Source organism: Loxodonta africana, chromosome 26 (assembly GCF_030014295.1).
Source record: "Loxodonta africana isolate mLoxAfr1 chromosome 26, mLoxAfr1.hap2, whole genome shotgun sequence".
Taxonomy (NCBI): Eukaryota; Metazoa; Chordata; class Mammalia; order Proboscidea; family Elephantidae; genus Loxodonta; species Loxodonta africana.
In genome coordinates, this window is record NC_087367.1 from 6,437,267 (window position 1) to 6,450,607 (window position 13,341).

Consider the following 13,341-nt stretch of genomic DNA (forward strand, 5'->3'; position numbering starts at 1 on the left):
CTCTCTTCCCCCATCTCTGCTTTGCTCACTTGTTTAATCTCTTTTATATCTCCAAAAAAAAACATGACTCTAGACACACATTAGTCTGTCTTGTGTCATTAACATAACAAAGACTGTCCATTCCCAGATGGGGTTCTGATCACAAGCCTAGAGGGGGAAACAATTCAATTTGTAACACGTGCTTTACTCAGATTTCCTCAGCGCCCTTTTTTTTGTTTAGGGCACCCCATTAGGCTCCTTTTGGCTGTGGCAGTTGGTAACTGAGATTTTAAATTCATGACGTTCATTTTAACTGCTGTTTTCTATAAATGGGAGATCAGTGGCCGCCTAGTGCAGTTCTTTATTATAATAGTTTTGTCTGGGCTGCTGTCATCTTTACTTCAATATCTGCGTACATCAGCTTTTCCGTGTAGCAAGTCCTACCACTGAAGGTTCTTGAGATAGTTTTATGGAACTGACCACAATCGTTTTATTTCCCCTTGAACCTCCCAGTACCAGTGCCACACAGTGTAATAAAGGGGCTCAAGAAGTACTGCGTGAACCTTCCCTTCCCCTGTAAGACTTACGTGACGTGTAGGTCCTAGATCACTAAACTTCTTAACTGGGAGTATTAAGATTTTTTTTCATAATACATTTTTAAAATCTTGGTATTTTAAGTTATTCATTGTTTTGATGGTCTTTTCTTTCCTAACTCGTATATGACTACTGTGTATCATGTATTGCTTTAGCGTTATTTACATTATTAAATAAAAGAATTCCACTTGACACTCAGTTGAAAGCACTAACTTGTAAATATGATTTTGCCTTAATTCATGCAAGACGTAGAAAAGAATCAAAATTGTTTTGTTAATTTTTTTTGCCTGTTTTTACATGTATGTACAGTAATTAAAAAAAAACCAAACCCATGGTTGTTGAGTCAATTTTGACTCATAGCGACCCTATTGTACAGAGTAGAACTGCCCTATAGAGTTTCCAAGGAGCGTCTGGTAGATTTGAACTGCTGACCTTTTGGTTAGCAGGTGTAGCCCTTAACCACTACGCCACCAGGGTTTCCATGTACAGTAATAGAAGGTCCTAATTTTTAACCTTTTGGTCCCATGTGCTCCACAAGGATTGAGGTTAAATTTTATGTGCAGAGTTTTATGTAAAGTGAGATTTGAGACTTAAAAGTTGATCTGTCTTGTAGACTTAAACATACGACGTACACTCAGCAAGTACCTCTTGTTTGGGTCTTGATTCAGTGAACTTAGATCCAGGCTTCAAGCCAGTTCAAGATGGTTCGGTCATGGCCGGCAGAAACACTGGCAGCAAACGCGTCAGCTTTTGACATAGGTGGTATAGGAAACAGGCAGCGGTGCCCCACTTGAAGGTGTCAGCCTACTGCGCCACTTTAAATGTGCGTCAGCTGCCACCTGTGAGCGGGGTACTGCTCTTGTTTCCTACTGGGGTCAAAAGCTGTTGTGCAAGAGATTTGGTTGCTATGCAATGCATATGCTCTTTATGTTTCCATGAGCCACGACTGACTGGTTTGAAGCCCTGCTTAGATCATGCATTCATTTGTGAAATGGAAGAAAACTGGTCTTTGAAAATAATAAAAGCTTATTGAAGGATATAGTGCTTTTAAAATTTCCAATTTATAAAAAAGATAACATTATAGTAATATTTGTAAGGGTGTTCATAATAGTAGTAAGAGTGTACAAACTATTCAGTATGCAAACAGTGCCATTAGGCTAACCTTTTTTATTATAAATTCCTGAAAAGTTACATTTTATTTTGTATTCTCCCTTCTGTCCCTAATACCAGCATGGTAACTGGTGCATATTATGCATATACTCTCTATTTAAAAAGAATAAATAAAGCAAAAGATATTTCAGAACTAGGGAGTAGATTTATATATCCAGTGGAACATAAATTTACATGATAATATTTTCCAGTGATCAGCATATTAGATTATCTCTTGCCCATACCTTAGCACCTACTGTTTAATACATGTTTTTGGGTATACATATATCCTTGAAGACTTCATAATTTGCCCTACAAATTTTTGTTGACGTTTATTCCTCATTGTTGTCACTCGGTACAGTTTGGGAAGTCTCCAGAACCACTCTCAATTCACTAGGACTCCCAGAACTCACCAGAGCTGTTATATTCATGGTCACTGTTTAAACAGTGAAGTGACACACATTAAAATCAGCAGTGGGAAAAGGTGCATAGGACAGGGCTCAGGAGAGCTCCAAGCACAAGCTTCCTGTTGTCCTGTCCCAGCGGAGTTGTGTGGACAGGTTTACTTCTCCAAGCAATGATGTGTGGCAACATGCATGGAATGTTGCCAACTAGGAAGCTCACCCAAGCCTTGGTGTCCTGGGTTTTTATTGGGGGTTGGTCATGTAAGCATGGGTGACCACCTTTGTGACTGACCTTGGACTCCAACCCCTCTAGAGGTCAAGCTGTTATCACATGGACCAAGGGCCCCAGCATAAACCTCCTTGTTAGCATACACCAACTGGTATAGCCCAAGGTCTCCAAGCAAACAAAGACTTTTATCAGGCAGGGCTTAGAGGTTACCTCTCCGGAGCTGGGAAAGGACAAAACCTTTCTTTGGGCAGGTTAGTTCTCTGTTATACAACTCAGTACTGTACTTTTGAGATCTGTGCATGTTGCTGAATATACATTTAGTTTATTGCTCCTAAATACTCATGGTATTCCACAGAGCCATACATTACGTTTTCTTTTTTAATTCTGGGAGGTCATTGTTGATGTTTGAAAGAGCCAGTTCAATTTCAGTAAAAGCCCTATTAACTAAGTTATTTCTTTACCCTTGTTATGGATTGAATTGTGTCCCTCAAAAATATGTGTTGTAATTCCTAACCTCTGTGCTCTTGGTTATAATCCCATTTGGGAATTGGTTGTCTTTCTTATGTTAATGAGGTAGGATTGATGTAGGGTATATCTTGAGTCAGTCACTTTTGAGATATAAAAGAGATTAAGCAAGCAAGCTAAGCAGCAGAGATGGGGAAAAAGAGATGCCGAGCCATATGAAGATTGTCCAGGAGCAAAAGCTCAGAGAGACAAGGACTTTCCTTCAGAGCTGACAGAGAGAGAAAGCCTTCCCCGAGAGCCGGCGCCCTAAATTCAGACTTCTAACCCCCTAAACTGTGAGAAAATAAATTTGTTTGTTACAGCCATCCACTTGTGGTATTTCTGTTATAGCAGCACTAGGTAACTAAGAATTTCTTACCTAGAAGTGCGGGTGCTGCTCTAACAAACACCTACCATTTGGAAGTGGTTTTGGAATTGGGTTAATGGGTAGAGGAATAGTGGTTAAGAGCTACAGCTGCTAACCAAAAGGTCGGCAGTTCAGATCCACCAGGCACTCCTTGGAAACCCCATGGGGCAGTTCTGCCCTGTTCTGTAGGGTCACTATGAGTCAGAAAAGACTTGACAGCTTAATAGTTCGGTTTTTTGGCTTAGTAATAAAAGCTTAGATTGCCTTGAAGAAACTGTTGGTAGAATTATAAATGTCAAAGGCAATTCTGGTGAGGGTTCAGAAGAAAGTGAGGAGAGCTATAGAGAAAGTCTTTGTCATCTTAGAGAGTACATATGGCACCAGCAACGGAATGTTGCTAGAAATGTGGACATGAAATGTGCTTCTGGTGAGGCTTTAAAAGAAAACGATGAACAGGTGATTGGAAAATGGAGGAAGGGTAATGGCAGTGCTTTTCATGCAGTAGTAAAGAACTTTTCTGAATTTATGTTCAAATGTTTGGTGGAAGGTAAAACTTGTAAGTGATGAACTTGAGTATTTGGCTGAGGAGATTTCTAAGCAAGATCTTAAAGGAGCTGCTTATACTAAAATGTGAGAAGGAGATGGACTTAATGAACTGTGCAAAATGAGAACAACTTAAAGATTTGGAAAATTCTTTTGTACAAAGTAAGGACACATGTCCTAGAATGTTCACCAAGGAGGTGTCTACACAATCTTTTGTTAAAGAAATTAAGCCTGTGACTGATGGATCTAACCAACTACCACAACAGAAAACTCATCGTCTTAGACAAAAGGGGGCAGAGAAAGAAAAAAAGAAAAGAACAGTTGTCTGCCTCTTGGAATTCCACAGGCAGGAAACAGGACAAAGGAGCTTCATCTCTTGTCCTCCAAGAAAGGAAAAGGACCATCCCTGGTGTAGCTCGGAGATCAACAAAGCTGTTGGAAGAAGCACAGGAAACAGGGCTTTCTTAGTTTCAGAGGGTGGGGCCACAGTCTCCTGGATCCCAAAGGGTGGGACCGCAGCCTCCTAGGTTTCAAAGAGTTGGATTTTTACCAACTCAGTTCTGGACTGTGGCGCTGCCATTAAAGTGTGTCAAGGGTATGGGGCTATTGCCCAAAGCTAAGTTGGCGGGGGGACACTGCCATGCCCAAGGGGCAGAGAACAGGGCCTACCGGGCTGAGGGGGTGGGACGGCACTCAGATGGACTAGGAGAATGGGGCTGCACAAAGCCAAGGGAACAGAGCTGCTGCCCCAGTGGATCTAGAAGGCAGAGCTGAAGCCCAGGGTCGAGGAGCCTCCACTCAGAATCCAGAGGGTGTGGCCAACCCCCAGAATCTGGAAGGCAGAGCCATTGCCCGGGTAATCCCAAAGGACAGAGACTTGTCTTCAGACCTTGAGACCTAGTGCAGATGATTCCGCCGGCTTTTGGACTTGCTGGGTGCTGTTATCCCTTTTCTCCCTCCGTTTTCTCCCATTTGTAATGGAAATGTCTACCTTGTGCCTATTTCACTGTTGTACTTTGGAAATAGATAACTTGCAATCTAGATTTCATAGGTTCACAGATAAAGGAATTTTGTCCCAGGATGAAATATCCCTAAAGTCTCACATGTTTGATTTACACACTTCAGAAGATGGGATTTTAGACTTGGAGTTGATTTAAGACTTTTGTGATGATGCGATGGGGTGAATATTTTTTAATGTGGCAAGGGCATGAATTTGGGGGGGGCCAAAGGGTGGAATTTTATGGATTGAATTGTGTCCCCCCAAAATAGGTATTATAATTCCTAACCTCTTTGCTGGGGATTATAATCCCATTTGGGTATCAGCTGTCGTTGTTATGTTAATGAGGCAGGACTGCTGTAGGGTATATCTTGAGTCAGTCTCTTCTGAGATACAAAGAGATTAAACAAGCAAGCTAAGCAGCAGAGATGGCAGAAGAGAGATGCCCGGCCACCCGAAGATATCTCAGGGTCCTCCTCCAGAGCCGGCAGGGAGGGAAGGCCTTCCCCTAGAGCCGGCACCCTGAACTCAGACCGCCAGCCTCTTAAACTGAGAAGATGAACTTTTGTTAAAGCCACTCACTTGTGGTATTTCCGTTAAAGCGTCATTAGATGACTAATACCTCCCCTTATAATGAAGATGTCAAACAAAGAAAGCTCTTCTCTGGAAAAGTTTGGCAGCTCAGAGAGCAGTAAGTATCTTTAGGAGAACGAGAGAACAGAAGGAACCACTGGAGAGGAAGGAATTATAAAACAAGGACAAAGGTATTTGGTACGTATTGAGCTTTTAGAAATCATAAGGCCAAAAGTACATATGGAAGTGTTAACCACAGAAGAAGATAGGGACATTTTCTTTGAAACAGATGAAGGAAGTGGAGACAGGGAAGGATGTCGGAGGGATTTCAATATTGTGGACCTCTGTTTCAAAGGAAGCCTCATGTTCTGAGACTTAAAGGTGAAGTTATTGTTTGAGGGCTGAAAAGGGAGGTGGAGGGCTTGAAGCAACAACTGGGGAACTAGGATAGGAGATTAATCGGGTGTAAAAAGGAATTTTCCACTGAGAACCCTATTGTTTTTAGTTCCTGTTGAGGTGATTCTGACTTACTGCGACCCCCAGGTATGCAGAGAAGACCTGCTCCATAGCATTTTCAAGGCTGTGACCTTTTGAAAGCAGATCGCCAAACCTGTATATCGAGGCATCTCTGGGTGGGTTCGAACCACCATCCTTTCAGCTACTAGTTGACCACTTAACATTTTGGGCCATCCAAAGACTCCAACTAAACCCTCTTGATAGTGTAGATTTACCATGAACCCATTCAGCACAGTTCGTTGGCTGACTTTAAGAATGTTGAGGTCAGGTTATGTCGTGATAACAAAATCCTAAGTTTCAGTGGCCTATCCCAACAAAAGTTTATTTTTCCCTAGTGCTTATTTGACCGGTGTGGGGTGGGGTATGAGAAGGGCGGGCTGTGCTCAGCAGAGCCATTCAGGGCCTCAGACTGATAGAGGATTCATTTTAACACTTCAGCAGTTATTGCAGAGTGTAAAAGAAAAGTGGCAAATCAGAGCGCTGGCTTCTAAACATTCTGTCCTGAAGTTACATATGTCACTTCTGCCCACATTTCATTGGCGAGAGCGAGTCACACAGCTGCGTAGCTTCAAGGAAGGAAGCAAGGAACTCGTGTGCTTCAAAAAAGAGAACCAGGAATACTTGGTGGACAGCGCTAATGGCATCCAGATAGATATTTGGGGTTATCTGGGATTGACAGATGAGATCAGTGAGATTTCAGTTTAGGAGGAAATCCAGGAAGCCTGTAGGGATTAATACTAGATACCACAGAGATAAGCCTGCATTAACCTAGTAAATGCTGCTGGAGCTGTGCTTTTATTCTTAAACATGCACAAACTATAGTTATTCGGAGTACAAATTAACTCATAATGATTTCCTCTTATTCTTTCTTTATAACCTCTGGCTCCTTCTTCCTTTCCCACCCTCACCTCACACTCCACTTCTCTTTCTCTCTCTTTTTCTTGGTATTGTTGTAGAGTCTTCTGGCTTTAACTCTTGCCTTAATACCAAGTCTCTATCCCTACTCTTCCTGAGTAGTAGACTCACAGATTTTGTTAGCCGCTGGGCATTCAAACACCTCAAACTTAGTAAAACTGAATTCTTACCAACCACTCCTCCTTCAAAGGAGCCATAGTCTTTCTAATCGCACGTTTAAAGTTATAGGGTCATTTGTCATTCCTCCTCTTTCTGGCACTATTTTAGTTATCTAGTGCTGCTATAACAAAAATACCACAAGTGGGTGGCTTTAACAGACGAAATTCATTTTCTCACGATTTAGGAGGCTAAAAGTCCAAATTCAGGGCACCAGTTCTAGGAGAAGGCTTTCTCTTTTGGCTCTGAGAGAAGTTCCTTGTCTCTTCAGCAGCTGTAGGCCTGGCTGTCCATGATTGCTGGGTGATGTTCATGTGGTATGGCATCCATCTTCCCCCGACTCTGTTTGCACACTTGCTTGTTTGATCTCTTTTGTATCTTAACAGAGATTGATTTAAGACAAACCCCGCACTAATACCATCTCATTAACATAACACAACTCATTCCCAGATGGGATTATAACCACAGGTGTAAACCAAAAAAAAAACCAAACCCACTGCTGTCAAGTCGATTCTGACTCACAGCAACCCTATAGGACAGAGTAAAACTGCCCGATAGGGTTTCCAAGGCTGTAATCTTTACCGAAGAAGACTGCCACATCCTCCTCCTGCAGAGCTGCTGGTGTGATCGAACCACCGACCCGTCAGCAGCCAAGTGCTTTAACCACTGCGCCGCCAGGGCTCCTTACGACAGGTATAGGGCTGAAGATTTACAACACACATTTTGGGGGAACACAGTTCAGTCCATAACAGGTACCTGTCCCCATCTGTCCCACCATTGCTACCCAAACTCAGTTGTTTGTGTAGACTTTAGAATAATGCCTTACTTTGTATCTTCAAACTTACCCCACAAAATTGATGCAGATCAACTTTCTTAAGGGCAGTTCCGCACACGTCACTTCCCTGCACAGTAACTGACTGGGCTTTTCGTGACCTGGCTTCAGTCCACTTTTCAGTTTCCTGTTTGCCACATGCATGTCACCTTTTCCCATTTTTCTGCCTCTGTAGCCTTGCCCTTCAGCTTTGAGTAGTACCTTTATCTCCTGTCTGAATCTCACCTGTCTTTGAAAGTCCACATAAGATCACAAGTGCCACTAATTTTATGATCTTTTTCCCTGGTATCTCCTCACACCCCCACAAAAGGAAATTTCCTTTCCTCTAAGTTCCTGTAACATTTTATCCAAGCTGCTGTTAGGACACCGTTGCTCATACTGCTCTCATGTTATGTGTCAGTTTCCCCATGCCCAGCTACTCCGATGAGAACTCAACAATAAAAGAAGTGCTTTCGTCCGGTTAGGAAGAGAGGTACCTTGTGTGCCCCGGCATATCTACTGCTTCTTTCTCTGAGCTCTTAGGTCTTTTTCCATGTGTTGGTTGCCTTGCTGGATTTGGAAATTTATGGACCTTTTCTACTCAGTGTATTTGGGATGTTTTGAAGTGGAAAAGAGTGAGAATAGTTGTATTCTTGTGTTAAAACAAGAATTCATGAGGAGTAAAGTAAGCTTTAAGCATTTTTTTGTTGTTGAATGGAATGATTCATTACAGAAAATTTGTTATGAGTCACACGTATCTTGAGCAGTCTGTCAACCTTAGTCATGAATGTTGGACTGAATGTCCATTACAATGTGATTTTGATTTTTGTCTACATACTAGAACTTGGAGACTTTTATCACAGGTCTTAAATAAATGCCCTTTTTGTTTTTTCTAACGTGAATTTCAAAAGTAATTTGAGGAAAATCTCATTGTCTCACTCTCGAATACACAAGGAGTGGAGTTTTAGTTTGGTTTGAACTCAGTAATGTTCTTGTCAGGCCAGTGCAGTGATGTGGTCGGTTACTTGAAAAATCACACTTGGTGATTTTGGGGGCCAGCAGAAGAGTTACCTGTTGCAGAAACCAAAATTCTTAGGTATAGTGAAGCTATTAAACACCTGCGTGTGGTTGTTAACGTAACTTAACATAAATCTACATAACATTGGCTGAAACATTCAAGTTATCAGGGATTAGAATTAACCTTAATTTATAGGTTGGGAAATTTAGAGGGGAGGCAATCTGCAGTCAGTAGCCTAGATTCAAATAATTGGCTCTAAACTCGGTGTGTTTCCCTCCGCTAGACTTTACTTTTAATTAACAGTGATTTTTATATAGGGTCTCTGTGAGTCGGAATCAACTCGACGGCAGTTTTTGGTTATCTTCCTAGTTGGGTCTTGGTGGTGTAGTGGTTAAGAACTCAGCTACTAACCAAAACGTCGGCAGTTCAGATCCACCAGCTGCTCCTTGGAGACCCTGTGGGGCAGTTCTGCTCTGTCTTATAGGTTCAGTATGAGTCGGAGCCGACTCAGCAGTACCTAATAACAACATATTCCTAATAGGACCCTGGCGGCATTGTGGTTAAGTGCTCGGCTGATAACCAAAAGGACAGCAGTTTGACCCCACCAGCCAGTCCTCAGGAGAAAGATGTGGCAATCTGCTTCCATAAAGATTACAGCCTTGGAAGTCCTATGGGGCAGTTCTGCTCTGTTCTGTAGGGTAACTATGAGTTAGAATTGACTTGACGCAGTGGGTTTGGCTTCTTTGATATTTGGTATTCCTAGTACTGATTCTTTACAAGGTATTTTTACTTACATTCAGGGGTCAATGATTTGATTTCCAAAGTTTTGAATTCTTCTGTGTTTTAAGGTAACCAGCTGTACTTGGGTATTTTTAGGTTCAAGGTAAGGACCCATCAGTGGAAGTCACACAGGACCTCATCGATGAATCAGAAGAAGAACGCTTTGAGGAAATGCCTGAAACCAGTCATCTGATTGACCTGCCCACATGTGAACTCAATAAACTTGAAGAGATAGCTGACTTAGTTACCTCGGTTCTCTCCTCACCTATCCGTAGAGAAAAGCTGGCTCTGGCCTTGGAAAATGAAGGCTATATTAAAAAACTACTGCAGCTGTTCCAAGCGTGTGAGAACCTAGAAAACACTGAAGGCTTACACCATTTGTATGAAATTATTAGAGGAATCTTATTCCTAAATAAGGCAACTCTGTTTGAGGTAATGTTTTCTGACGAGTGTATCATGGATGTCGTAGGATGCCTCGAATATGACCCTGCCCTGGCTCAGCCAAAAAGGCATAGAGAATTCTTGACCAAAACTGCGAAGTTTAAGGAAGTTATACCAATAACAGACTCTGAACTAAGACAAAAAATACATCAGACTTACAGGGTACAGTACATTCAGGACATCATTTTGCCTACACCATCCGTTTTTGAAGAGAATTTTCTTTCTACTCTCACGTCTTTTATTTTCTTCAACAAAGTTGAGATAGTCAGCATGTTGCAGGTAAGTAAACTGAGGCATTCTTACAGAATTCTGTTTTGTGATCTTTGATTGCTTTCATGGTTCCAGCTGGTGTTCATCCCGTCTTATTATTTTTTAATTTTTTTTAAAGATTTGTTTATTTTAAATATACTGTCAGGCTTACAAACAGAATTTTATCTTGTGGTTTTATGAATTACTGTTTTTTAATGTGACTTTTTATATATTCGAATGTTCTGTGATGCAGCTTTTTTAAAACTATCTTTTATTCCATTTTGTGAGACTCAGAAATTACTGGTGTGTGTTTGAGAGAGAGAACATACGTGCCATGCACACACCCAAGTTCAAAGCTTCCCAGGTAATTCGCGTGTGCAGTAAGGATGAGAAACATTTAGTAATTTGCAGGGAATGGTAGTTAGGTTATTTACTGTGTGGAGTTGATTTTGTTCTGTCTCCTCGAGTTGTAAAATTGGCGTTTTATTTACCCTCTGACAGTATGTAGTAAACATGATTTTGAAGATTTGAGGTATATCCTATTGTACTTACCGTTTCCTACCGTACTGCCTTTGGTATTTCTATATCAGTCACTGAGTTTATTGAGCAGCTGCTGTGTACTCAGTCCAGCAGTTCTCATCCGCAAGACCCTTTCAGAGGAATCTGGGGGATTCTTCCTTATCTAGGCAGTGCGAGACTGTCGTATACTTCTGCGTATACTTGAGTCAAAACAACATTGCAACACAACTAAGTGCTGAAGAAGATATAACAATCTGGTTGTCTTCTACTAAGCCAGACATTAAAGAGATTTGCAAATATGTGAAAAAGGGCAACTTTTCTTACTGAATATCTTAAATTTTGGATAATACAGTTGTTTTCCCCCAAACTGTTATTTTCATAAACATATAATGAGTTTATTTTTTTAATGAATTAAATGTTTTTAAGTTTCTCAGTTGGATTTCAATTATTATAAAGATCAGCACACATAAGATATATAATAAAAGGGGAGTCCTCAGTAATTTTTAAGAGTTTAAAGGGCCCTGAGACCAGGAAGTTGAGAATCTCTGGCGTAGTATTCAGTATGACAGCCCAGTTTATGCCACTTCACTTACTCTTCACCTTTCTGTTATTATCACTTTACTTCTGGTATAGGATGCACTTCTCCAGATAATTTCTTAACCTGTGATTTCTTCTTATTCCAAGTAGTGTGAGGGAAGTTAGACCTACAGATTAGCTTTCATTTGTAATATATGGACCTGTTTTTATTTTTAAGTCATATTATTCAGTCCAGGGTACCATCTTACTGACAGAAAAGCCATTTTAGTCTCAGGAGATTGAAAATAGAGCCATACTCAATACCCTTGATGGACAGGACCCAGTGACAGAAGCTCCAGTGTGGTTTTCAGTGACTGCATTTGACTTCAGGGAGGTTTCCAAATCTGTGATAACCAAACCAAACCCATTGCCATCAGATCGGTTCTGACTCATAGCAACCCTACAGGACAAAGTAGAACTGCCCCAAAGGGTTTGCAGGGAGTGGCTGGTGGATTCCAGCTGCCAACCTTTCGGTTACCAGTCACAGCTCTTAACCATTGCCCCACCATGGCTCCAGATCCATGATATCACAAAGTAAATGCTTTTTTATATTTAGAAAATAAGTTATGTAGAGCTATTTATAAATATTTGCAGTACTTTGTATATCATTTTATATATTTTGTGCTTGGTGTTATTGTGAAGGCTATAAGTGAATTATATGAATCAAGTGAAGAGTTTTTTAAAAAGCAAGTTTTACCCATTTCTGGCCCATGAGATGCATTTTATGAAATGTCCAGATACGTTGAACTACCCATTATTTAAAGCATACAGAAAATCTGTGTTTTATCTAAGGCTTACCACTTAGTTTTTCTCTGTGCCAGCAGTGGTCCTGAGTGGTATTTTCAGCAGCATGTGAGAAGGAAAGTAACAATCATGGCCAGTGGCTGTAAGGCTCACTCACTAAAACCCAGTTCTAAGGTTTCCAAGTAGAAGCTTTTTGAGTAGGTACTAGGTACTGCCAGGTACCCTCCTGGCTCTCTGCTGTTCATATAGGTGACTTCTTAAATGAGTATTGACCTGCTGTTGCATGGGTTATGTAAAACCCTTTGCCATCGAGTCCATGCCAACTCATAGCAACCGTATAGGACGGAGTAGAGCTGCCCCATAGGGTTTCCAAGGAGCGGCTGGTGGATTTGAGCAGCTAAGTGCTTAACCACTGCGCCACCAGGGCTCCCAAGTTGTAGAAGGCAAATGAAAATGTAAGAGTTTGATTTGACTGAAGCAAAGTGAGATAGATAGTACAGAGGTACATATAAATCCCAGCCTGAATTCCTTGCTGAGGAATTATTCGACAGTGCGTAGTATGGCGTCTGGCCCCTGCTGTGTACTCTAATACAGGTTGCCATCTTCTTAAGCATGATAGGGTCCTGAGGTTTTAGTTAACTCAGATTTTCCAGCTAATTGCAGGTTAAAATCTCTTGTGCTAAAATTTGAGAAATACACTAAAAATGTTTTGTACATTACTAAAAGCCAATAAAATGAGTTTATTTCCACACAGACAGCTACAGAATAAGATCTTTTCACAACGGGAAGTTTGTTTCCCATCTGCTGAGATTTATGGAGGACGGGAATGTCAGATGTTGACATTTTAACACACAACGTCCATTTCCACTATTCTGTAGCAAGGAGTCGCGGTTAAAACAAATCCAGCAAGATCAGTTTAGTTTTTGTTTTTTTTTTGACGTATCTTGCAGATCTCAAGCTTTCAGCATTGAAAGAGAAATTCCTGAACCTGTTACCCCAGCTATTAACCGAATATATAAAACCTTCAGGTGCCTTAAAAATGACAGAAACATCTGTTCGTGTGATATGATCCTTTGTTTGATTTTTTAAGGTTACTTTTAGGCTCAAAAGTAGGACTCAACAGATTAAGTGTTACGCTGATTAGATGTGGCCCGTTCGTGTGTGTGTGTGTGTGTGTGTGTGTGTGTTGCGTTGGTTTGGATGGTAACTGAACTACTTAGAAACCTTTCCTATGGCTGGCTGATTTGTTGGGGAGAGAAAAACGTCCTTACATGGGA

General features: G+C 41.1%; 1 protein-coding gene across 6 annotated transcripts in view; it reads left to right on the forward strand.

Moving 5' to 3' along the window:
* The window catches only part of PPP4R3B (protein phosphatase 4 regulatory subunit 3B), a 66,593-nt gene that overhangs the window by 13,964 nt on the left and 39,288 nt on the right, over nt 1–13,341 (forward strand). For 5 of the 6 annotated variants that reach the window (XM_064277036.1, XM_023557203.2, XM_064277038.1 and 2 more), the window contains one exon: nt 9,632–10,255. The exons of the other annotated variant lie outside the window; for it this stretch is intronic. In XM_064277036.1, the coding sequence (XP_064133106.1) occupies nt 9,632–10,255 (624 nt within the window). The remainder of the gene's footprint in view (nt 1–9,631; nt 10,256–13,341) is intronic. 6 annotated transcript variants of the gene reach the window in all.